General features: G+C 38.9%; 2 protein-coding genes across 4 annotated transcripts in view; both read left to right on the top strand.

Annotated features, from left to right (window-relative positions):
• The window catches only part of unc13c (unc-13 homolog C (C. elegans)), a 558188-nt gene that overhangs the window by 172047 nt on the left and 359906 nt on the right, over positions 1-26235 (top strand). The gene's annotated exons all lie outside the window — the stretch shown is intronic.
• The window catches only part of LOC307160110 (uncharacterized protein), a 34689-nt gene continuing 16133 nt past the window's right edge, over positions 7680-26235 (top strand). Inside the window, exons 1-14 of one of the 2 annotated variants that reach the window (XM_079873962.1) lie at positions 7680-8106; positions 8935-9043; positions 9196-9352; positions 9672-9864; positions 10316-10423; positions 12278-12385; positions 12922-13029; positions 13566-13673; positions 14210-14317; positions 14854-14961; positions 15498-15605; positions 16017-16641; positions 20449-20516; positions 21151-21279. In XM_079873962.1, the coding sequence (XP_079730088.1) occupies positions 8941-9043; positions 9196-9352; positions 9672-9864; positions 10316-10423; positions 12278-12385; positions 12922-13029; positions 13566-13673; positions 14210-14317; positions 14854-14961; positions 15498-15605; positions 16017-16472 (1665 nt within the window). In that variant the 5' untranslated portion in view covers positions 7680-8106; positions 8935-8940 and the 3' untranslated portion in view covers positions 16473-16641; positions 20449-20516; positions 21151-21279. Of the gene's footprint in view, positions 8107-8934; positions 9044-9195; positions 9353-9671; positions 9865-10315; positions 10424-12277; positions 12386-12921; positions 13030-13565; positions 13674-14209; positions 14318-14853; positions 14962-15497; positions 15606-16016; positions 20395-20448; positions 20517-21150; positions 21280-26235 lie in introns of those variants that run through there. The other variant, XM_079873963.1, reaches the window with a different exon arrangement.

The raw sequence follows: 26235 nt of genomic DNA, 5'->3' as shown, positions 1-26235 counted from the left end.
AAATTTAATGTAAAAATAAAAATGAAGGTCAGCAGTGTTGCGCTCATGTAATCCTCTCATTAAAATCAAAATGTTTCAACATTTGCGATGTATTTGGATGCTAAACTATTCTTTATTATAGGATTTGTACTTTACTCGTGTTCCTTAGGAGGAGTAGGTAAAAACTCAGAGTCTGAAATATCCAAAAAATCAACATTCAGACCTAAATATCTGACTTCCTGTTGGTCGGAGCTAATGACTGTAAATTAGAAAGTTGTCCGGCTTGATGAGAACAATATAGGTACTGATTTTTGTAACTGTTGGTAAAAGTAACCCCCCCACTTTTGTCAAAAACATTTTGAAAGTGACACACTTCCTGCTGCCAGTTGGTGGCGCTATAACTTTGACTCACAATAGTTACATCCATCTGATCAGGCTCTTACCACGAACACACTGCTGAAGTTTCATCAAGATCAGTTAATGTGTGCAGAAGTTATACCACTTCGTGTTTCTCTTTTCTCGCCATAAATTCGTGTCCTCGCCACGGCCAAACCGTTTGAGATATCAAAAATCCGTCCTCAATTTAGCATCCTCAATGTCTTGACTTCATGCACACCGAGTTTGGAGGTGATTGGATGAATTCTGTAGGAGGAGTACATCAAATTCCACAGCATGCGTTTTTCAAACAACCCATAATAGCCGACTTCCTGTTGGGCGGAGCTAATAACTTAGAGTGCGGAAGTTGTTCGGCCTGATGAGATCTATATGTGTACCGAGTTTCATATTAATTCAGGCAAGCGTGTTTGATATATGGACCAAGTTTTCAGACCCCATTCAAGGGGGCGCTGTCGAACCCCCCTGCCACGCCCAGGTACCAGCTTCAGCCCGGCCCTGATGGCCGCAGGTTCTGACCTGTGTGCAAAGTTTCAAGAGTTTTCGAGCACGTTAAGGGCCCCAAAAGACCCTGAAAAACAATTATAAAAGCAACTTTCTCCTAACAGACAAATCCCCCACACCCCCCACACACACACAGAGACACAGATACAGAGAGAGAGAGAGAGAGAATTCTCCAATAAATCACATTCAAACCAAAATATCTGACTTCCTTTTGGTCGGAGCTAATAACTCTAAATTAGAAAGTTGTCCGGCTCGATGAGAACAATATACATACCGATTTTTGTGATTCTAGGAAAAACTAAGCCCCCATTTTTGACTAAAGGTGGCGCTACTGAGCCATTCCACCACGCCCGTTTCTAAAACTTTGCACATGTCTACTGTATAATAAATGTGATGTGTCTGTCGAGTTTCATGCATTTTCAAGCATGTGAAGAGTCTCAAAAGCATCCGAAAAGAATATTAAAGTTTGATGCGTTGCCACGGCAACAGTATCTAAGATATCAATAATCCTTTCACAGGTCTACATCTGCCGTGCGTTTACATTATACACATAAAGTTTTAAGCAAATCGGGTAAAAATAAGAAAGTGATTTCAAAGCATTTTGAAAGTGACACACTTCCTGCTGCCAGTTGGTGGCGCTATAACTTTGACTCACAAAGGTCACATCCATGTGATCGGCCTCTTACAACGAATACACTGCTGAAGTTTCAGCAAGATCAGATAATGTATGCCGAAGTTATAACACACTTCCTGTGTCCCATTATTCGCCATAAATTCGTTTCCTCGCCACGGCCTAACCGTTCGAGATATCAAAAATCCGTTCGCAAGAATTCATCCTCAATGTCTTGACTTCATTCACAACGAGTTTGGCGGCGATCGGATGAATTCCCTAGGAGGAGTATTTCACATTCCATTGTATGCGTTTTCCAAACAACGTATAATAACCGACTTCCTGTTGGGCTTTTGTAAAACTTAGAGCACGAAAGTTGTGCGGCCCGATGAGATCTATATGTGTACTGAGTTTCATATTATTACATGCAAGCATGTTTGATATATGGACCAAGATTTCTGACCCCATTCCAGGGGGCGCTGTCGAGCCCCCCTGCCACGCCCGGATACCAGCTTCAGTCCGGCCCTGATGGCCGCGGGTTCTGACCTGTGTGCAAAGTTTCAAGAGTTTTTGAGCATGTTAAGGGCCCCAAAAGTGGCAAAAAGGCAAAAAAAAAAATAATGAAGAAAAAGAAAAAGAAAAAGAAAAAAAATAATCCTTACGAAAACAATAGGGCCTTCGCCCTTTCAGGGCTTGGGCCCTAATAATAAATAATCCTACCGAAAACAATAGGGCCTTCGCCCTTTCAGGGCTTGGGCCCTAATAAATATAGCTGCGAGCAGCGATTGCGGGCCCAAGCCGGTGGCACCGCCACCCTGGTGCCTTTAGTTACACTAAAGGCACCGGGGTGGCGGTGTCACTGGCTTGGGCCCTCCATCGCTGCTTGCAGCTATATTTATATATATATATATATATATATATATATATATATATATATATATATATATATATATATATATAATGCAACAATATATATATATATATATATATATATATATATATATATATATATATATATATATGTAACAAAAAAAAAAAAAAATATATATATATATATATATATATATTTATATATATATCAGACAAGTAATATTCTCTGTCTTGTCCCTTAATGTTTTTATATATATATATATATATATATATATATATATATATATATATATATATATATATTTTTTTTTTTTTTTTTTTTTTTTTTTGGATGCTAAACTATTGTTTATTATAGGCTTTGTACTTCACTCACGTTCCAATATTGAAGGGAAAACTTCACATGCTCTTCACATGCGCAAAAATGTGCTTGGAAACATCACAGTTGAGCAGTGATTTCTGTGAATAGTATGAATTGTACTACTGTCTATTTAAACAGAGCAGTGTAATTTTTATATGTTAGGTTGACTATTTTATTAGTATATTTTATTAAGGCTATAATGAACAGGCTGCGATGTCAAGATTGCAATGCTGGAATGCACAATATGTTGTTGTTGTGTTTGTGTGTGTGTGTGTGTGTGTGTGGCGCGGGCGCGATCGAACAGTGGAAACATAAAAATATAGGCTACTCCGTAATTTTATTCATACAGGACATCATTTAAATTGCAATGTGTTTACTTATATTTATGTACACTCACAATAAAACACAACATTGTGCTTTTGTAAAAAAACATTCAAGCAATCCCACCCCCGAAATGGCGCCATTTTTAAAATGAAACTAAAATGCTCACTCCTGCATGGGCAATATGTGTCTACAGCGAGGAACGAGCAGAACAGAGTGAATGTTTTTTAGTTCATTCCTACTGGACGTCCATATTTCACTTTCGCTTTTAAGGTAGCGATTTAAAAGCCCCCACCGCGCTGTCACACATCGATTAACCAGTGGGAAAAAATTCTCAGTCACATCGCTAATATATTTATATATAAATACAATATACAATGGGCCTACCTGATTTTGAACACAAGAGGGCAGTATAGCCCTATGTATGACTTTTTTCTTTTTACTAAATAGCTCATTCTGGCTGTTTTTAAACTTGTACATAATTCTTGAATTAAAAAAAAAAACTGAATAAACCCAAAACTGGGTTTAGATCTGATATTTGTATAATTTTATATAAAAATAAATAGTGTATAATTAAATTTTTAGAAGATCTGAGACGTTTTCTGATTCCTTTTTTGACATTACTTTAATCCCTCGCCATAGCAAAACCGTTTGAGATATTTAATATCCGTTCACAATTTAGCATCTTTAATGTATTTTCATCATGTTGAAAAAGTTTGGTGTGAATAAAATAAACCACTTAGCAGGAGTGGGTAAAAATGCAGAGGCTGAATTTGCAAATAAATCCACATTCAAACCAAAATATCTGACTTCCTCTTGGTCAGAGCTAATGATTGTAAATTAGAAAGTTGTCCGACTCAATGAGACCAATATACTTACTGATTTTTATAATTGTGGGTAAACCCCCACTTTTGTCAAAAACATTTTGAAAGTGACACACTTCCTGCTACCAGTTGGTGGCGCTATAACTTTGACTCACAATAGTTACATCCATCTGACCGGCCTCTTACCACCAACACACTGCTGAAGTTTCATCAAGATCAGTTAATGTATGCAGAAGTTATACCACTTCGTGTTTCTCTTTTCTCGCCATAAATGCGTTTCCACGCCACGGCCAAACCGTTCGAGATATCAAAAATCCGTCCGCAATTTAGAATCCTCAAAGTCTTGACTACATGCACACCGAGTTTGGAGGGGACACGGTGAATTTTCTAGGAGGAGTATTTCACATTCCACAGCAAGTGTTTTCCAAACAACCCATAATAGCCGACTTCCTGTTGGGCTGGCGTAAAACTTGACCAGGGGAAAGTTGTTCGGCACGATGAGATCTATATGTGTACCGAGTTTCATATTAATTCATGCAAGCGTGTTTGATATATGGACCAAGTTTTAGAACCCCGTTCAAGGGGGCGCTGTTGAGCCCCCCAGCCACGCCCGGGTACCAGCTTCAGCCCGGCCCTGATGGCCGTGGGTTCTGACCTGTGTGCAAAGTTTCAAGAGTTTTTGAGCACGTTAAGGACCCCAAAAGCCCCTGAAACATTGATTAACAATATAAAAGCAATAGTCAAATCCCTCCCCCCCTCCCCTCACACACACATAGACACAGAGAGAGGGAGAGAAAATTCTTCAGAAAATCCACATTCAAACCAAAATATCTCTCTTCCTGTTGGTCGGAGATGGTTAATGTAAATTAGAAAGTTGTCCGTCTTGATGAGAACAATACACATACCAAGTTTTGTTGCTGTTGATAAAACTAACCCCCCCACTTATGACTAAAGGTGGCGCTACTGAGCCCCTCACCACGCCCGTTTCTGAAACTTTGCACATGTCTACGGGCTTATAAATGTGATGTGTCTGTCGAGTTTCATGCAATTTCAAGTATGTTAAGAGTCTCAAAAGCATAAAAAAAAAAATATTAAAGTTTGAAGCGTTGCCATGGCAACATTATTAAAGATATCAAAAATCCTTTCACAGGTCTACATCTGCCGTGTGTTTACATTAAACACAAAAAGTTTGAAGCAAATTGGGTAAAAATAAGAGGGTGATTTTAAAGCATTTTGAAAGGGACACACTTCCTGCTGCCAGTTGATGGCGCTATAACTTTGACTCACAATAGTCACATCCATGTGATCGGCCTCTTACAACGAACACACTGCTGAAGTTGAATCAAGATCAGTTAATGTATGCAGAAGTTATAACACACTTCCTGTTTCCATTATTCGCCATCAATTCGTTTCCTCGCCACGGCCAAACCGTTCGAGATATTAAAAATCCGTCCGCAATTTAGCATCCTCAATGCCTTGACTTCACGCTGACCGAGTTTGGAGGCGAATGGATGAATTCTCTAGGAGGAGTACATTAAATTCCACAGCATGCGTTTCCAAACAACCCTAAATAGCCGACTTCAAGTTTGACTGGCGTAAAACTTAGAGCACGAAAGTTGTTCGGCCCGATGAGATCTATATGTGTACCGAGTTTCATTTTATTACATGCAAGCGTGTTTGATTTATGGACACGTGTTCGGATCCCGTTCCAGGGGGCACTGTCGAGCACCCCTGCCACGCCCGGGTACCAGCTTCAGCCCGGCCCTGATGGCCGCGGGTTCTGACCCGTGTGCAAAGTTTCAAGAGTTTTCGAGCACGTTAAGGGCCCCAAAAGTGCCCGAAAGGTTGACAAAATAATAATAATAATAATTATAAATAATCCTACCGAAAACAATAGGGCCTTCGCCCTTTCAGGGCTTGGGTCCTAATAATAAATAATCCTACCGGAAACAATAGGGCCTTCGCCCTTTCAGGGCTTGGGCCCTAATAATAATAATAATAATAAACAGAGCAATTCCAAGAGGGTCCTCACACCATCGGTGCTCGGGCCCTAATTATATTATTATACAATATTATTAATTGAATTAAAAAGGGCTTTTAAAGGCCAGTGAAAGCATAGGCTACTGTCAGTTAAGTCCTATTCGGACGCTAATATTGTTTCTCATGGGCTTGTATGGTATTTTAAACATTTATAGGGGTGAGTCGGTGATTTTAGTGCCGTCCGAATCCATAATATCAGTGTTTTTTTTCACCCAACCCGCGTAAAAATCCCTGGCCAAATTAGTACCTACTGTTTTTTGACAAACAGGTCGTGTGGTAATTTAATTGCCGTCTGAATCTACATCTCTGAGTTTACAAGAAGAGATTCAAAATCCACTGTTTAAACCCTTTTTGATCACTGCCGAGCACCGAGATGTAGGCCTACACTTTTATTACTGAAATGCTGGAAAGTATTTCCAAGAACAATATTTCATCGCAGCTCCACCTCAGCGAACAAAAAAGGGAAAGAGAAGAAAGCACGTACAAATTTGAAATGGTTATTATGGCAGCAATATATGATACAATTTAAAAATATGTAGGCTAGGCTATTATAGGCTATTATAGTTTGGATTATTTTTTATAATATCCCATGAGTCCTAATAAATGCAATTTCAACTATTTCTGAAGTGCTTCTTTTATAAAGAACACCGCTTTCTCACATAATGCAGTGAAACAGCCCCTGCACGAGAGAATAATTGATTCTCGAGCCATCGATATCAACCAATTTAGCACCATCGCCACGGACAGCAACCGGTAACGTCGCACGTAAGAAGGTATATCTTAAGCAGCTTCCTAAGGTATGGTTCGGGGAACACACTTAGGAACATAAACAACTTTGGTAAGATATATCTTTCGAGTCTTCTTAGCGCGCTAAGAGTGAGCGTTATCGGGGAACCGGGCCCTGGTTCATAAGGTGCACTGCATAGGCTACTGAATCGCACGTGTCTCTATAAGTGAAGTAAATGGGAGCGGGAATTTACCGCATTATGAACTCGTCAGTTGAGGGAGTTAACAACACCCAAACCTCACACAAAATGTTAGGCCCTGTATATAGGCCAGCTTATATAAATATCATAGTAAGCTGAAATGTGAAATGTACCTTGTCATATTAGAGAAAGACGCTGATATCTCGATTGAACTGATGCTTGAAGAATGCACTTCCACAGCAGCCACGAGTAACAGCAGGTAGGCTATATAGTTTTCTATGCAGAATTTGATTTGATGACAGTCACAAGACCGACTACTCGATCCAATCACGTTGATGGATAAAAATAAAATTAAAACCAGAGTAAAGAGAGTAAAAGTACCAATACATCACTTAAAATATACTCAAGTAAAAGTAAAATTACACAATTTTTAAACTACTATTTACTTACAGTAACGTGAGTATTTGTAATTCGTTACTTCACACCCCTGCCAAACAGACAGTAATCTATTGTACTAGACTAGTCTACTATTGCATGTATTTCGACACGTTAGAAAATGCTGTTGTCCTAGATTTCGAACATTGACTTTTTGAGTGTAGCTTTAGTTAATGGTTCGGCTGGAATTGTTGCAGAACTCAGGAATTGCATAATTAATGAAGACATTAATGAGCTTAAAGGGCAGGAAACACTAAATACGAATGTGTTGAGTATAAATGATTTTAATCAGAGACCAGAGTCCAGTCTCTCTCTCTCTCTCTCTCTCTCTCTCTCTCTCTCTCTCTCTCTCTCTCTCTCTCTCTCTCTCTCTCTCTCTCTCTCTCTCTCTCTCTCTCTCTGTGTGTGTGTGAGTTGGTATTTATCACGTTGTGGGGACAAGAATCTGTTTACACAGTCACGTAATGGGGACCTCTTGCGTTGTGGGGACCAAAAATCAGGTCCCCATAAGGATGACCCATTGAATTGAATAGAGGAACTATTCTGAAGGTGCTGGGCGGAGTTTCAGCATTGGCCCATAACACACGATTATGAGGTAGTGTGAGTGTGTGAAGTGTGTGCTCAGCTGCGCCCCCAAACATTTTTGGCTGGTAATGCACTCACTTCTCCACACACACATTTTCCAATTATGGTTGAGTACCGCCCACTTCCGGGTCCTCATAAGGAAGGAATTCAACAACAACTTGAAAATATGATACTGTACACGGAAGACAAAGAAGAAGATTATTTACTGGAGATGCCAACTAAGGATCTAAACTTCTGCAGAGGATAAAAGTGAAGCTCAAGGTACGTTAAGCACATATGTATGAAACCAGTTAGGTTAATTAGATTAGGCAGCGGGCTAACGTTAGCTGCTAGCTAGTTAGTGCTAATTGTTGAGGCTAAGTGTGGCCTGACGTGTTTTTGTGTTTTTCCAATAAGCGATCACAAAATCATACAATGTAATGTTAAGTACTTCATTTCAACTGAAAAGTGTCGTCAGGTGTTTAGTCTGATTGATTGCTAATGAAGGAATTGGGTTATTAAGTCTGTTTCTGTCTAGTTCGCGTGCTGGACAGTAGATTATTTTCTACTTTAAATTAAAGGTAATGTTATGTTTTATTACTTGTCAGGACAGGGTGAGGGGGAGGAATATCACACTTGTGTTTGACTTTTAGTATTGATATCGTTAACAGAGCAATTAAGTAACGTTAGGCAAAAATAAAAACACTGAAATGGTAAGTAGCTTTAAATGAATAAACTTTGTTTTAATTATGACAGTAACTTAAAATAAACTGGGGTTTGTATGGCGAGATCGTTCAAAAGAGTAGTTAGGTTAAGAGCCAAATAAGTAGTTAATTGTCAAGGCTACCTGGGATTATATAGATGTTGGTTTTGTGAGAGATTAGAGCCTAAGTGAAAATGTTGAGTTTATGCCCTCAAGGCTAGTAAGTTAGTCAATAAATGTGATATCCTTGAGTTCTGATTTCTTGTCTTACATTGATACATACGATATCATTGTAATGCAGTGTTACATTACAATAACATTCTTATCTACTTATTGAACATGCTAGTTTAATTCTGCATGTCTCCCCATTTTCACACTATTATTTATTACAATTTTTTTTCTCTCAGTTTGAAATGCCACCACGAATCAGCCCCCTTAAGGATGCCATGCATCATGTTGTTTCGAAGACTGACAAAACATTCAAATTAGATGTGAAGTATATCAATCCAGTGAAAGGTAAGGTGGTGTGATTTATCATTTAATATTTACCATCATATGCATGTCCTAACCATACTGCTGCCAACTATTGATGTCTTTTTGTGTATTTGGCATCCTTTATCTATAAGATTTTATTTTTGGTGAAAAAAAAAAAATTCTGTATTTTGCAGGACGTGGTCTATTCGCAAAGGGTGCCTTTTGCAAAGGTGATTTTGAGTACAGGGGAGATATGATAAATGATGCAGAGCTGCAGAGAAGAAGAACATGTTACCACGCATCCTGTGCTGCATTTATGTTTGATTTCATTTGGCGAGGGAAAACATGGTGGTAAGAAGTCAAGTTGCACCATATTCCTTATGCTAAACCAGGGTCTCTCAAACTCAGTCCTGCAGGGCCACTGTCCTGCACAGTTTAGCTCCAACCCTGATCAAACACACCTGAGCAAACTAATCAATGTCTTCAGGATCACTAGAAACTCACAGCTAGGTGTGTTTGATCAGTTTTGGAGCTAAACTGTGCAGGACAGTGGCCCTCCAGGACTGAGTTTGAGAAACCCTGTGCTAAACTATAGTAAAAAAAGACACTGATTTGGGGTGGTATATTGTAATACTTGTATTCATCCTTTTCTCATGCTTTCATATTTAAGTATTGATGCCTCAAGAGAAGATGGATCGTTTCGGCGGATCGTTATTGATGACCACAAATATCCAAATTGTAAGATGAAGAAAACTGACGTCAATGGAAAGCCTCACCTTTGTCTGTTTGCCCTGGATGACATTAAAGAAGGAGAAGAAATTGCCTATGATTATGGAGGAGAAGACTACCCTTGGAGAACACAAGTATGTTGCAAAGCACACTGTGTACAGAATATATCATTGTTGCAACATGTTAAGCAAGTTGTTGGTTGAATAGATTATAATTTGAATCTATTAGAAATCTATGAATCTAATCATGTCTATAAATGATAAGTTAAGTTACGTTTTAGGTCAGTGTTTCTACCCCACCCCTAAAATTTATACATTTAAAGAGTGAGGTGGTACAGTCTTAGGCCACTTTTCTTTCTGCAAGTTATGTGTGGCATGCAATGGCCTTATTGCAACTTATGGGTGAAATGTAATCACAAAAATAAACTAAAGATTAACTATGTAAAATGAAGACATGTTTTAATTGTAAATGTTTTTGTATTTTTTTTTTTTTTTTTATTCTGAAATCATGTGGTATCTGCTTCAGATTTATCTCTTGTGTTTCCATGTTCTAATATCTTGTCATTATGAATGTTGTCTCTTACAGATAACCAGCGTTGCCATTAAAACCAGTGCAGCGAGTGCTTCTGATCCTTCTCTCCAGTCAGAGACTCAGATGGATGATGAATCTGCTCAGATCAACTCTCCTCAACAGGTACGTTCACATTCATCTAGGGATGCAACGATACCATTTTTTCAGAACCGATCCGATCCGATACCAAAAATTCTGAGTATCGGCCGATACCGATCCGTACCGATACCAGCGCAGTTTTTTTTTAATCAAGTAGAATTTCTATTACTCTGTGTTAAACTGATAAGAACTGAAAAAAAAGAAAAACACCAACAAAAAATATATGATCATAATCTGACATAAATGCTATTATAAACTAGATTAGTGGATAATTCAGCAATAAAATTTAGTCTAGAAAAATCACAAGTGCACAATTAATTGTATAAAATCTGAACATTTTGTGAAAAAAATGTTTAGTGGAGAACAAATTAGAGACAATAAGTGTAACACTAAATCTGGTAAAACTTTACACATTGCTCTTTGTATTGTTGTAAAATACATTCATGAAAAACAAGATAAAAATAGCAATTATTTTATATCCTACTATAAAATTGAGACATTTTTTAAATGTATAGCACAGCTGTTTAATAAGGTAGCAACATAATAGATAGGACAGGACAAGAACGGCTATTAATAATCTTTCATTGCGTCCCTGTATTACGATATGAAAGGCTCCAATACAGTGCGGCCCACAGCGCTTATGCGCATCCCGAGCGCAGAATGATGCTCTTGAAGCAACATGAGTCACAGCGCGCAGCGCGTCGAGTCCGCATTGAAAAGTTTAAAGCACAAAGAAAATACATATGATGCATAGTGTATTATACAGTATCTATCTATGCAATAGTCTATTCAGCATTTTCTTTTAAATTTCAGTTACTGTGCGCGTGAAGAACAAATAGTACCTGACTTTACTCTACTGTTGTGATCTAACAGACACCCGGTGGAAAGTAACATGATTAAGGTACAGCAATAAAGTCCAGCAAGATAAAGTTGTTTTATGTGAAACCATAGACCTTTATCTACAGATCAAGTATAATAATAGTAACATTGAATCATCTTGGAGAGAGTTGCATCGTGTGTTCTGTCATAACCGGACGCGACGCGCTGTTTGAGTGCTGAATGAAGAATGATTGACAGCCGCAGCTGAGGGAAACGTTTACGTGATCTTGAATTTAACACTTAAATATTAATTTATATCTCACATTATACTGTATAATGGCTTCAGAACACTTAAAATATTGTGCACGAAAACTTATGGTGCTTTATAATGTTTGTGGGGCTTAACAATAACACTGAATAGTATACGCACAATATCGGATTTGGATCGGCCTTGTCTGACCGATACCCGATCCGCCAAAAATGGCAGTATCGGAGCCGATTCCGATACTGAGTATCGGATCGGTGCATCCCTACATTCATCACTAAAGATTTAGGTCTACTGTCTCTCTTTGTCATGGTTTAGTGATTTTTAAGCATATTTTGATGCGTATCTGGTGTAAATTAGTAAATTAAACCGTGTAACGACATGTGTCCAGTAGGTTAGTGCTAGTGGAGTATTTAGGGCCAGTTTTATCCTTCACAGGGATTTTTTTCTGGATTAATTGTTGCTTTAAAATGGACAGTCACGACGTCCCCACAACACACTTTCAGTCAGTGTTTGACTTAAAACTTGTGTGTTGAATTTGATGAAACTAGTCCCCATAAGGAACTATAACGTGGTGTGTGAAAGGTCCCCATGAAGGTGTGTGAAAGGTCCCCATGAAGCCGGGTTTTATCCAGATGTGTGTGAGCGCAGACAGGGGTTGACTGGACAGGAATAAATGTTTTAGATGAAGTTGATTTGTCTATTTCTCTGAAATCCTGTGGTATCTGCTTCAGATTTCTCTCTTGTGTTTCCATGTTCTAATATCTTGTCATTATGAATGTTGTCTCTTACAGATAACCAGCGTTGCCATTAAAACCAGTGCAGCGAGTGCTTCTGATCCTTCTCTCCAGTCAGAGACTCAGATGGATGATGAATCTGCTCAGATCAACTCTCCTCAACAGGTACGTTCACATTCATCACTAAAGATTTAGGTCTACTGTCTCTCTTTGTCATGGTTTAGTGATTTTTAGGCATATTTTGATGCGTATCTGGTGTAAATTAGTACATTAAACCGTGTAACGACATGTGTCCTGTAGTTTAGTGCTAGTGGAGTATTTAGGGCCAGTTTTATCCTTCACAGGGAATTATTTTCTAGGTTAATTGTTGCTTTAAAATGGACACTCACGAAGTCCCCACAACACACTTTCAGTCAGTGTTTGAGTTCAAACTCATGTGTTGAATTTGGTGAAACTAGTCCCCATAAGGAACTATAACGTTGTGTGTGAAAGGTCCCCATGAAGGTGTGTGACAGGTCCCCATGAAGCCGGGTTTTATCCAGATGTGTGTGAGCGCAGACAGGGGTTGACTGGACAGGAATAAATGTTTTAGATGAAGTTGATTTGTCTCTTTCTATAAAATCATGTGGTATCTGCTTCAAATTTCTCTCTTGTGTTTCCATGTTCTAATATCTTGTCATTATGAATGTTGTCTCTTACAGATAACCAGCGTTGCCATTAAAACCAGTGCAGCGAGTGCTTCTGATCCTTCTCTCCAGTCAGAGACTCAGATGGATGATGAATCTGCTCAGATCAACTCTCCTCAACAGGTACGTTCACATTCATCACTAAAGATTTAGGTCTACTGTCTCTCTTTGTCATGGTTTAGTGATTTTTAGGCATATTTTGATGCGTATCTGGTGTAAATTAGTACATTAAACCGTGTAACGACATGTGTCCTGTAGTTTAGTGCTAGTGGAGTATTTAGGGCCAGTTTTATCCTTCACAGGGAATTATTTTCTAGGTTAATTGTTGCTTTAAAATGGACACTCACGAAGTCCCCACAACACACTTTCAGTCAGTGTTTGAGTTCAAACTCATGTGTTGAATTTGGTGAAACTAGTCCCCATAAGGAACTATAACGTTGTGTGTGAAAGGTCCCCATGAAGGTGTGTGACAGGTCCCCATGAAGCCGGGTTTTATCCAGATGTGTGTGAGCGCAGACAGGGGTTGACTGGACAGGAATAAATGTTTTAGATGAAGTTGATTTGTCTCTTTCTATAAAATCGTGTGGTATCTGCTTCAAATTTCTCTCTTGTGTTTCCATGTTCTAATATCTTGTCATTATGAATGTTGTCTCTTACAGATAACCAGCGTTGCCATTAAAACCAGCGCAGCGAGTGCTTCTGATCCTTCTCTCCAGTCAGAGACTCAGATGGATGATGAATCTGCTCAGATCAACTCTCCTCAACAGGTACGTTCACATTCATCACTAAAGATTTAGGTCTACTGTCTCTCTTTGTCATGGTTTAGTGATTTTTAGGCATATTTTGATGCGTATCTGGTGTAAATTAGTACATTAAACCGTGTAACGACATGTGTCCTGTAGTTTAGTGCTAGTGGAGTATTTAGGGCCAGTTTTATCCTTCATAAGGATTTATTTTCTAGGTTAATTGTTGCTTTAAAATGGACACTCACGACGTCCCCACAACACACTTTCAGTCAGTGTTTGAGTTCAAACTCATGTGTTGAATTTGATGAAACTAGTCCCCATAAGGAACTATAACATTGTGTGTGAAAGGTCCCCATGAAGGTGTGTGAAAGGTCCCCATGAAGCCGGGTTTTATCCAGATGTGTGTGAGCGCAGACAGGGGTTGACTAGACAGGAATAAATGTTTTAGATGAAGTTGATTTGTCTATTTCTCTGAAATCATGTGGTATCTGCTTCAGATTTCTCTCTTGTGTTTCCATGTTCTAATATCTTGTCATTATGAATGTTGTCTCTTACAGATAACCAGCGTTGCCATTAAAACCAGCGCAGCGAGTGCTTCTGATCCTTCTCTCCAGTCAGAGACTCAGATGGATGATGAATCTGCTCAGATCAACTCTCCTCAACAGGTACGTTCACATTCATCACTAAAGATTTAGGTCTACTGTCTCTCTTTGTCATGGTTTAGTGATTTTTAGGCATATTTTGATGCGTATCTGGTGTAAATTAGTACATTAAACCGTGTAACGACATGTGTCCTGTAGTTTAGTGCTAGTGGAGTATTTAGGGCCAGTTTTATCCTTCACAGGGAATTATTTTCTAGGTTAATTGTTGCTTTAAAATGGACACTCACGACGTCCCCACAACACACTTTCAGTCAGTGTTTGAGTTCAAACTCATGTGTTGAATTTGATGAAACTAGTCCCCATAAGGAACTATGACATTGTGTGTGAAAGGTCCCCATGAAGGTGTGTGAAAGGTCCCCATGAAGCCGGGTTTTATCCAGATGTGTGTGAGCGCAGACAGGGGTTGACTGGACAGGAATAAATGTTTTAGATGAAGTTGATTTGTCTCTTTTTATAAAATCATGTGGTATCTGCTTCAAATTTTTCTCTTGTGTTTCCATGTTCTAATATCTTGTCATTATGAATGTTGTCTCTTACAGATAACCAGCGTTGCCATTAAAACCAGCGCAGCGAGTGCTTCTGATCCTTCTCTCCAGTCAGAGACTCAGATGGATGATGAATCTGCTCAGATCAACTCTCCTCAACAGGTACGTTCACATTCATCACTAAAGATTTAGGTCTACTGTCTCTCTTTGTCATGGTTTAGTGATTTTTAGGCATATTTTGATGCGTATCTGGTGTAAATTAGTACATTAAACCGTGTAACGACATGTGTCCTGTAGTTTAGTGCTAGTGGAGTATTTAGGGCCAGTTTTATCCTTCACAGGGAATTATTTTCTAGGTTAATTGTTGCTTTAAAATGGACACTCACGACGTCCCCACAACACACTTTCAGTCAGTGTTTGAGTTCAAACTCATGTGTTGAATTTGATGAAACTAGTCCCCATAAGGAACTATGACATTGTGTGTGAAAGGTCCCCATGAAGGTGTGTGAAAGGTCCCCATGAAGCCGGGTTTTATCCAGATGTGTGTGAGCGCAGACAGGGGTTGACTGGACAGGAATAAATGTTTTAGATGAAGTTGATTTGTCTCTTTTTATAAAATCATGTGGTATCTGCTTCAAATTTTTCTCTTGTGTTTCCATGTTCTAATATCTTGTCATTATGAATGTTGTCTCTTACAGATAACCAGCGTTGCCATTAAAACCAGCGCAGCGAGTGCTTCTGATCCTTCTCTCCAGTCAGAGACTCAGATGGATGATGAATCTGCTCAGATCAACTCTCCTCAACAGGTACGTTCACATTCATCACTAAAGATTTAGGTCTACTGTCTCTCTTTGTCATGGTTTAGTGATTTTTAGGCATATTTTGATGCGTATCTGGTGTAAATTAGTACATTAAACCATGTAACGACATGTGTCCTGTAGTTTAGTGCTAGTGGAGTATTTAGGGCCAGTTTTATCCTTCACAGGGATTTATTTTCTAGGTTAATTGTTGCTTTAAAATGGACACTCACGACGTCCCCACAACACACTTTCAGTCAGTGTTTGAGTTCAAACTTGTGTGTTGAATATGATGAAACTAGTCCCCATAAGGAAATATAACGTTGTGTGTGAAAGGTCCTCATGAAGCTGGTTTTAATCAAGATGTGTGTGTGAGCAAGGTTTGCTGGACAGGAATAATTGTTTTTTTTTCTGGCAAAGGTGTGTCTAGCCCAGATGATTCTCTTTAACCGGCGCAGGGAAGGAGTGGTTTCGAGCATGCCTTTGTCTGCATTTCTATCAAGAGACACTTCTGATCCACATGAGGATGTGGACTGGGCACTCTCTGAAGTGGAAAACAATCTCTGCAGACACTTCACAAGGGTTATCGCAAGGGGGAAGCGTGGTCGACCAGTTCCAATTCTTCTGACTTCAAAAATGCTATGTGCCTTAGAACTCCTTGTTAAGCAGAGAGAGGCTTGTGGGGTTCTGAAAGACAATTCCTATATGTTTGCAAGACCAGAAGCCATGACATATTTTCGAGGGTCAGACTGCCTCCGTGGCTTTGCAAAGGTGTGTGACGCAAAGTGTCCCAAGTCACTGACATCTACAAGACTGCGAAAGCATGCCGCAACCCTTTCAACAGTGCTGAATATGACTGACACCGAGATGGACTAGCTGGCAAACTTTCTTGGACACGACATAAGAATCCATCATGAGTTCTATCGACTCCCTGAGAAGACCCTGCAACTTGCCAAGATCAGCAAAGTTCTAATGGCTCTTGAGCAAGGAAGATTAGCTGAGTTCCATGGCAAGAACTTGGATGAAATTGGGATAGATCCTGATGGTGTGGTATTTTATTTGACTTTTGTTTGATTTTCTGTTTGATTTTCTGTTTACCATCTATTAGGGGTGTAACGATACACGTATTCGTATTGAACTGTTTGGTACGATGCTTTCGGTTCTGTGTTCGGTACGCATTTTCAAACCGAACGGTTCGTTGGACCATTTTTCCTGCCGACCAAAATTTCGTTATTTCAAATGTAGGCGGGTCGCGTGTGGCAAGCGCTCTCGTTATGTAAGAGACGCCGGCGCGACCACAACATTGTCCAACGTCAAATGGCAAACGTAATGCAAGCGGAACGAAACTGCTCGTTATTGTGTGGTTGACGGACCGTTTATCAGTTTGGACCAGTGCAGCGCAAGCTGATCATGATCATACGACACTGTTACTACACAGCGCTAATAAGAGATCCAGTAAAGAAATCATTTGAATTCGCCACAGAAGTAATAACATCGCTGAGAGATCTTGTGAGAAACATTCACATTTCTCCGTTATTAACGGTTCAAACAGCTCTGACGTGGAAACCAGGAGAAACATTGTGCCATAAATGAACTATCCGGTGTCCACAGATGGATTTACCATGGATTTACTGTAGTAACACTAACTGCAACCATGGAAGTTTGGCAGGAATAGTAGGCTATAATGCCTTCAAGTAACATTACGTTGGTTTTATTTTGACATTAAAATAAACTCGATATTACAACAGAAATGTTTAACTCTCTCTTTTCCAGCACTTTAGACACAGTTGCTCCGTTGCGCTTAAAGAAGATTAAAGAAAATAGTCCAACGCCGTGGTACAACGAGCACACTCAGGCCCTTAAGAGAGCAGCCAGAAAAATGGAGCGCAACTGGAAGAAAACAAAACTAGAGGTATTTCGCATTTCATGGAAGGAGAGCTCAATTACTTACAGAGAGGCTTTAAAAGCTGCTAGATCTGCTTATTTTTCAACCCTATTAGAAGAAAATAAACATAATCCTAGGTATTTATTTGAAACGGTGGCTAAACTAACGAAAAATAAAGCTTCAAGCACCGAAGTTTCCAAGCAACACAGCAGTAATGATTTTATGAACTTCTTCACTTATAAGATTGATAATATCAGGGACAAAATTATAACTATGCAACCGTCTACTACAGTATCGCATCAGGCAGTGCATTGTAGTCTCCCTGAGGAAAAATTGGATTAATTCGTTGATATAGGAGAGGAAGAATTTATTAAACTCATTAAATCATCTAAATCTACAACATGTATGTTAGACCCTATACCAACTAAGCTACTGAAAGAAATACTTCCAGAGGTCATAGATCCTCTTCTTAATATCATTAATTCGTCTTTGTCTCTAGGATACGTACCAAAAACCTTTAAGCTGGCTATGATTAAACCGCTTGTTAAAAAAACGCAACTTGATCCTACAGAATTAGTCAATTATAGGCCGATCTCGAATCTACCTTTTCTGTCAAAGATATTAGAAAAGGCAGTATCCTCACAACTGTGTTCCTTTCTTGAAAGAAATGATCTCTGCGAGGATTTCCATTCAGGATTTAGACCGTACCATAGTACCGAGACAGCTCTCGTTAGAGTCACAAATGATTTGCTCTTATCATCCGATCGTGGTTGTATCTCTCTATTAGTGTTACTCGATCTTAGTGCTGCATTTGACACCATTGACCACAACGTTCTTTTAAATAGATTAGAACATTATGTTGGCATTAGTGGAAATGCACTAGCATGGTTTAAATCATACTTATCTGACCGTTATCAGTTTGTAGCAGTAAATGATGAGATGTCTCATCGATCACAAGTTCAGTATGGCGTACCACAAGGCTCAGTACTAGGACCGCTGCTGTTCACTCTGTACATGCTACCATTAGGAGAAATCATTAGGAAACATGGCATTAGCTTTCACTGTTATGCCGATGATACTCTATATTTCTTCAAAACCTAACGAAACTTATCAATTCACAAAATGAACGGAATGCATAGCGGATATAAAAAAATTGGATGACTCGTAATTTCCTACTTCTAAATTCTGAAAAAACAGAGTTTCTAATTATTGGACAAAAAACTTCCTCACGTAATAACCTAGAATACTGTCTAACACTTGATGGCTGCTCTGTTAAGTCTTCGTCGTCGGTTAGGAACCTGGGTGTGCTCTTTGATACCAATCTTTCATTTGAAAGTCACGTGTCTAGTATCTGTAAAACTGCATTTTTCCATTTAAAAATATATCTAAATTACACCATATGCTCTCATTGACACATGCGGAACAATTAGTTCATGCGTTCATGACCTCAAGGCTAGATTATTGTAATGCTCTACTGGGTGGTTGTCCTGCACGCTTAATAAACAAACTACAGCTGGTCCAAAACGCAGCAGCTCGAGTTCTTACTAGAACCAGGAAGTATGACCATATTAGCCCGGTTCTGTCAAAACTGCATTGGCTCCCTATTAAACATCGCATAAATTTTAAAATATTGCTGATCACTTACAAAGCACTAAATGGTTTAGCTCCGCAGTACTTGAGCGAGCTCTTAACGCATTATAGTCCGTCACGTCTATTGCGATCTCAAAATTCCGGCCAGTTACTAATACCTAGAATATCAAAATCGACTGCTGGCGGTAGATCCTTTTCCTATTTAGCACCAAAACTCTGGAACAGTCTTCCTACCATTGTCCGGGAAGCAGACACACTCTGTCAGTTCAAAGCTAGACTAAAGACACATCTCTTTGACCTAGCTTTCGGGAACACTTCCCAAAAATCCTGATGTACTCGTTACATCATGAGAAGAATGGCATCTACGCTAATTTTAGTGTCTGTGTTTATCCCGAGGTTTTCCTGCAGCCTGCCGGATCCAGGCCGTATCCAGATCTGACGAATGACTTTCGCCTGGACCGATGACAACGCAGTGCTGAAGTGCCAACTAGTCTCTCCCTATGGAGGATCCCACTACCACTCTACAGATAAGGCGTTGTCGGGAAAGGCGTTGTTCGTTTCGCGTTCCTACCCCAAAGCAACAAAATAAAATAAAATTCTTTATCAAAATTTATAAGGAAAGACAAGTACTTTGTTTAGGCTTGGCTTGTAGGGAATTCCTAACCTGCGTATATTCAAACGCACATAACTATAGAACCCATTCTAAATGCGCATGTGAACGCCATCAGCGTTTCTCACAGGTTCGCGTTTAAAGTCTGTGTAGAGGGAATGGTGTCGTCTTAGCGGCTACATTGCTTGATCGTTGCGACGGAAGCAAATCAATCAAAACTAACTTTAGATGGAAATAACTTAACTCTGCTGTAAAGCCGAAACAATCTCTGTTACCTTAAATTATAAGCTTATCTCTGTAAAGCTGCTTTGAGACAATCTACATTGTTAAAAGCGCTATATAAATGAAGATGACTTGACTTGACATTGTAAATACAATTGCTGCCCTCAAATGTTAATCTGAACTAAAATAAACCTTTGTTTATAACTACTACAATATTACATTTCACTTTTTCCAAGGAGCGTTTTGTTTTATATGCTCCTAAGAAGAGTCAATTATAGCTCCAGAATTGCTCAAAGTAAAAAAAAATCATACTTTATGATGTTAGTTTTAATAAAAAAAAGAATAAAAAAATTAAATCAAGGAAATTACTCTGGCATTTTTTTTCTTTTTGCTGTATCAAAAACGTACCGAACCGTGACACAAGTGTATCGTATTGAACTGAAACGTAAATTTTGTGAACCGTTACACCCCTACCATCTATTCGTATACCAGGTGTTTATGATCCATTATATACCATTGTTAAGCTGTACTTTGAACTTCCACAGAAACGTTATTGACTGTGATGAGGAAGACGGGAGCATACAAGAGGGACACTGTTCATCTACTGTTGACGGTTTGTATTACTGTCAAAATACACTACTACATTTTGCAGTTATTCATAATTTTCAGTCACGTAACTTGTGAAGACCTGACAGACAAAAATATTGTTCTAACATCATAGCCAACATTAAAGAAGATGCTTCAGTATGCTGAACAAATGTTGTTTTTTTTGACGAAACGGCTCATTGTGTAATGAATCAAATGCCTCCAAGCTATTCTTCAACTAAATTACACTAAACATTCATTCTGGAGTGAATATTTTTTTGTGAGTTTACTACCATAAAAAATATATTTCATAGGAGAAACTTGTACATTTTTCATTTTTCATAAAACACTAGCTGATCTGCTCTCTTCTCGTGTTGGTTGTGTCATGGCACAAAACGAATCATGTCAGATGATTAAGACATGAAATAAAATGGTTATACTCAATTTACTTGCACTTATATTTGATTAAATGTCTGCTGGAAAGATGTAGTTCAATTATACTTGCAATAATGAACAATTGCACAGGTTTAGGGTTTATTGTACTTTAATGATTTTAAATAATTAGTGCATAAGTGTGACAAATAACAGTGTATTGTCAGCATTCTATAGTACATTTAAATTGTATCTTTCTGAAAATGTTGAACTTTGATTATTTTCCATAGAACCATCAGCAGAGGTGGCACTTCCTCCTACCAAGAGGAATGACATGCCGCCACCACCCAAGAGACCCAGACCACCATCAGATGAAGAGATGCCTACAGGAGCCAGTGCTGTGAGGCCTTCTTCCAAAGGTGAACTCTTTACACATTTCTTAGACTAAATTAGACCCTTTAGGAGCACTTTAACACCCAGATCTCAGACCAGGGGCCTCATTTATAAAACTGTGCGTAGGAACCTTACTAAAAGTGTACGTGCGCCCGAAAGCCAAAAATGGCGTACGCAAAAAAATATTCAGACTTATAAAACCGTGCGTACGCCAGAACCTGCGCAGAATTCACTTTATAAATCCCAGTCAGCGGAAGATTGTGCGTACATGCATCTCCACCCGAAATAACCATATGTGGAGCTTACGACGCCTAGTTTTACTATGCAGATCCTCATCTACATATCATTTGACTACATAACTGAGGGAAGGAGGTTGTTCCCCAAAATCTCGCAATACATGGCCCCAGTCATCCTCTCCTTAATACAGTGCAGTCGCTCTGTCCCATGTGCAGAAAAACACCCCCAAAGCATGATGCTACCACCCCCATGCTTCACAGTAGGGATGGTGTTCTTGGGATGGTACTCATCATTCTTCTTCCTCCAAACACGTTTAGTGGAATTATGACCAAAAAGTTCTATTTTGGTCTCATCTGATCACATGACTTTCTCCCATGACTCCTCTGGATCATCCAAATGGTCATTGGCAAACTTAAGACGGGCCTTGACATGTGCTGGTTTAAGCAGGGGAACCTTCCGTGCCATGCATGATTTCAAACCATGACGTCTTAGTGTATTACCAACAGTAACCTTGGAAACGGTGGTCACAGCTCTTTTTAGGTCATTGACCAGCTCCTCCCGTGTAGTTCTGGGCTGATTTCTCACCTTTCTTAGGATCATTGAGACCCCACGAGGTGAGATCTTGCATGGAGCCCCAGTCCGAGGGAGATTGACAGTCATGTTGCTCAGGAACCCATCTGTAGTTGTTTAGAGGGTTACTTGGTTGATGCTAGAATCTACTAGGTGTTTTGTGGCACTAGTAGGAACTGTAGCTGTTCTAAAAATGAAAACACCGAATCAGTAATAACTAGCCTAACCCCTGGAGCAGTTTGAGTGGATGGATGCATAAAAATAACTTGCAGCCAAGACATTGATCCTAATATATTTTCCTTTTCTCCAATGATCATTTCAGGCCAAGTGACTGAATGTAAAAATCACTGTTTGATTGACAGTGTAATTCTATTTATAGGTAGAGTGCAAATTAATTTCTCTTGCAATATAGATGCTGACATAAATACTAGGGCTGCCCTCGACTAAAGTTTTTTTTTTTTCTAGTCGACTAGTAGTCGTTCATTAAGCTATTAGTCAACTAATCGCATTTTTATATTAATAAGCCATAACTCATAATAATGAGCCTTTAATTGCCTATATAATACATAGCCTAATTAGCGATCAAGCGCACACTTAAAGTTCCGCAGCGCACCGGCAAAAATAATGATTGAGTGTGTCTTGTGTCAGAAGGAGACTGTCTAAACAAACATTGTAATAATTTATTGATATTCTCGTCTGCAGAGATTAAGTCGATGATACAGACTCGTCATCTCCGCAGTGACTCGCATTTCATACGGATTACATAATCTGAGTATTTATTTTCCACTTGAATTGATTCGTTTAAAAGCAGACATTTCAAGCTTTCTATAGATATATTTCTCACGTGTGTGTGTGTGTGAGGCAGGGTGGGAATTATGTAATTTTAGGGGCAAGGCCATTTGGCCTCCACCTTTTCTTTTTTTTTTAGGGGCACCAAGGCCATATGACAGGGCACAAAGGCCATTGAGTACAATTCGATGGTTTTCCCATTCAGATTGATACCATAACATCCTAATTTGGAATAAGACATGGATTATGACTTTTTTAATAAAAAAAAACATTTTTTAATGAGAGAGAGAGAGAGAGCGCCATTACATCCAGAAGGTATACACCCTCACACAACAATAGAAACAACATAAATGCCAATAAAAGCATTCAGAAACAACACAAATGCCAATAAAAGCATTCAAAATATTCATTCAGTCCTCTATATCATGTGAGTGTGAGAGAGAGAACCATTCCATCCAGAAGGTATACACCCTCACAATCATTATTGCTCAGCGCTCAACGCAGTTTGCTTCGCGCTCCACTCAAATCGCCCCCCGCTCGCTCCAAAAAAGGAAAAAAATCTACATGTATATCACTTGTAGCGGTCCCCAAGCTTTTTTGCGCCACAGATCGGTTTAATATCAGACAATATTTTCACGGACCGGCCTTAAAGGTGTGGCGGATAAATACAACAAAATAAAATGATACGAACGGCATAAAACCTGGGGTATTTTTTTTAGCCTATAATAATAAACGTGAATCCAATGTGTGGGCCTACTAGCAACTTTATTAGCAGCATCCTCTAACATCGCGCCTAAAAACAACTGAGAAAGTCTGAACACAAACAAAATGCCCCCAAAAGAAAAGAATCTCTATGTTTTCGGTGCTGATGCGATGTAAGGGTGGCGCTGCTGCCAATAAAGCACCTAAAAGCTGTCACAACGAACCGGCAAAATTAATGATTATGAATATGTAAAATATAGCAGGAGACATTTTAATTGTTTACTAATAAACCAGTTTTTTATTTTTTTTATGTCTGTGTCGGCTGGAAAGATGCTGACTCGCGATCTTCGCAGTAGTGAACGCGCCAGAGAGAATTGCACATTTCATACGGATTACATAAGAGAGAAGTCTGTTTTCTTTCGTTTTGAATTGTTCTGTTTAAAAGTAGACATTTCAAGCTTTATATATATGTCTCAGGTCTGTGAGGCAAGTAGGCTATACTTGTCTGTAACATTGTGTTTTTTTTTTTTTGTGAAATAAATTTCTAAATAAATGCGACTTATAGTCCAGTGCGACTTAGGCTAGGCCTATACTGTATGTGTTTTTTCTTCTTCATGGCGCATTTTTTGACTGTTGCGATTTATACTCCGGAGCGACTTATTAATAGTAGGCTACATAATGGTTTGGAGTTTTTGAACTCCATTATTGAGCTGAGTTTTGACTGAAAATAGTCTACTGTTGATGACTGTGCAAGACAGATGGATTCAGGGTCAGGCTTGACTAAGCATGCTTCAGACTCGTGGTGTGAGCGGAGCGAAACTGGAGCGGGAAATAGGGCGACGCTCTGTCCTTTTGAAATTGCCGCTCTGCGCTCTGTCCAAGATCCGCCCGCTCGTGCTCCCCGCTCGCTCCCGCTCCACTCCGCTCACATGCTCTGCTTTATACATGGAACTTGGACAGGGCCAGGGCACACAGGCCACTGTGGCCGTACGATGATTTTTTTTTCACGGGGCATGAAGGCCAAAGTGTAGGGCAACGGCGGCCGTGGCCGCGGTATAATTCCCACCCTGGTGTGAGGCGAGTATACGCTGAGTTTCGGCTCATTTCTGTGATGCTCAAGTTCACTGAGACAGCAGAAAGCACATCCTGATTGTTTTCATTATTTTACAAAGCACAACATTTTGTAGTTATTGTGAGTTTACAGAAATAAGAGTTGAACCTTTACAGTTTGCATTACTCTGTCCTTTTATTCATACAGATAAGAGTATTGAAAGTTAAATGATCGCGCCGGCGCCTGTATGTCCTGCGACTAACCGACTAATAAAAGACCTAATAAATAATAATAATAAAAGACCTAATAAATAATAATAATAATAATAGTCGCTTTGGTGCATTTCTCACATCACTATTTACATTTGCACAACAGTTAGTTCAACCTCCACAACATTTAGTCATTTGTGCACATCATAGTAGCAGTTTCTCATTCCTTCCAACAAACTGCAAATGCTTTTGGACATGCATCTATTGCTTTCATACAACTCTCTGCTGTTATATAACATTATCATTTGCTTATGTCATGTCAGTCAAAATTAACTATACTTGTGAATGCTGAATAGTCATTCCATATAAAACTAATAGTCCTCATTTCATTGCTTGAGTCATTACATACAAAAATGTTGAACTAGTTATCAAAATCTGTCAAGCAAATTTTACACTTTTTTTAAAATTATTATTATTATTATTATTATTATTATTATTATTTTTCTGAAAATGCCTCCTAAATTGAATAATTTCTCTCAGGTGAATCTCAGCTTTCACTGATGAGGAACATCTGGATGTGCATGAATGATTACAGTACTATGTACTGTATGTTGTATGTTCAGTTCCAATATGTACTGCAATATTGTTTACAGTTGTGCATAGCTCTATGCATAGCTGTATTTATTTCATTTGCACAATGCTGTGAACAAATTAGAATTGCAAAGAGCATATGCAGTAAAAATGTGAAACATACATATTCAGTGTCTTGTACTCTGTTACCTCACTAAATACAGTAATGTGTAACTTTACTGTATTTTTCAAATGGCTGTTCAAATAGTATATAGTGCTATCTTGAGCATGTACAGGTAGTGTTACCAAGATCTGACTTTTTTGCAATGGAAAACATTTACAGAATAAACTGTCATAATGAAAACATAACCAAGCCATTTGACTATCTTGTTCATAAACAATGGTGTCAGGACTTTTCATCTTGATGACACTGACACTTTCATTGACATGAGTACTTGCTTTTGAGGAATGAGCTATCCATTTTGAGCAAGTGATACGCTTTTGCAGGTTATCAACTAGGTTTTGCAGTTTGTACTAATTGTTCTGAGAACTGCTTTAACTGTTGTGCAAATGTAAATAGTGATGTGAGAAATGCACCAAAGCGACTGAGAAAAACTGTAATAACCAGACCTAATAAATACTGATAATAGGATTCAGAACTTCGGATTGGAATTCCAGCACACACTTTATCATTTCAATTGTTTTTTCTGTCCACTTTTAGGTAAAAGTACCCAGAAGACACCCTGGCAGCAGACAGAGGTGCAGGCGGTGGAAAGGCACATGAAGCGATTCATCACATTCATCACATCGTTCATTGTACAAGCAAAGAGCGACTGTGACAAATGTTTAAAAGC

This window comes from Squalius cephalus (genome assembly GCF_949319135.1).
Source record: "Squalius cephalus genome assembly, chromosome: 6".
Taxonomy (NCBI): Eukaryota; Metazoa; Chordata; class Actinopteri; order Cypriniformes; family Leuciscidae; genus Squalius; species Squalius cephalus.
This window is presented reverse-complemented; position numbering and strand designations above follow the sequence as displayed.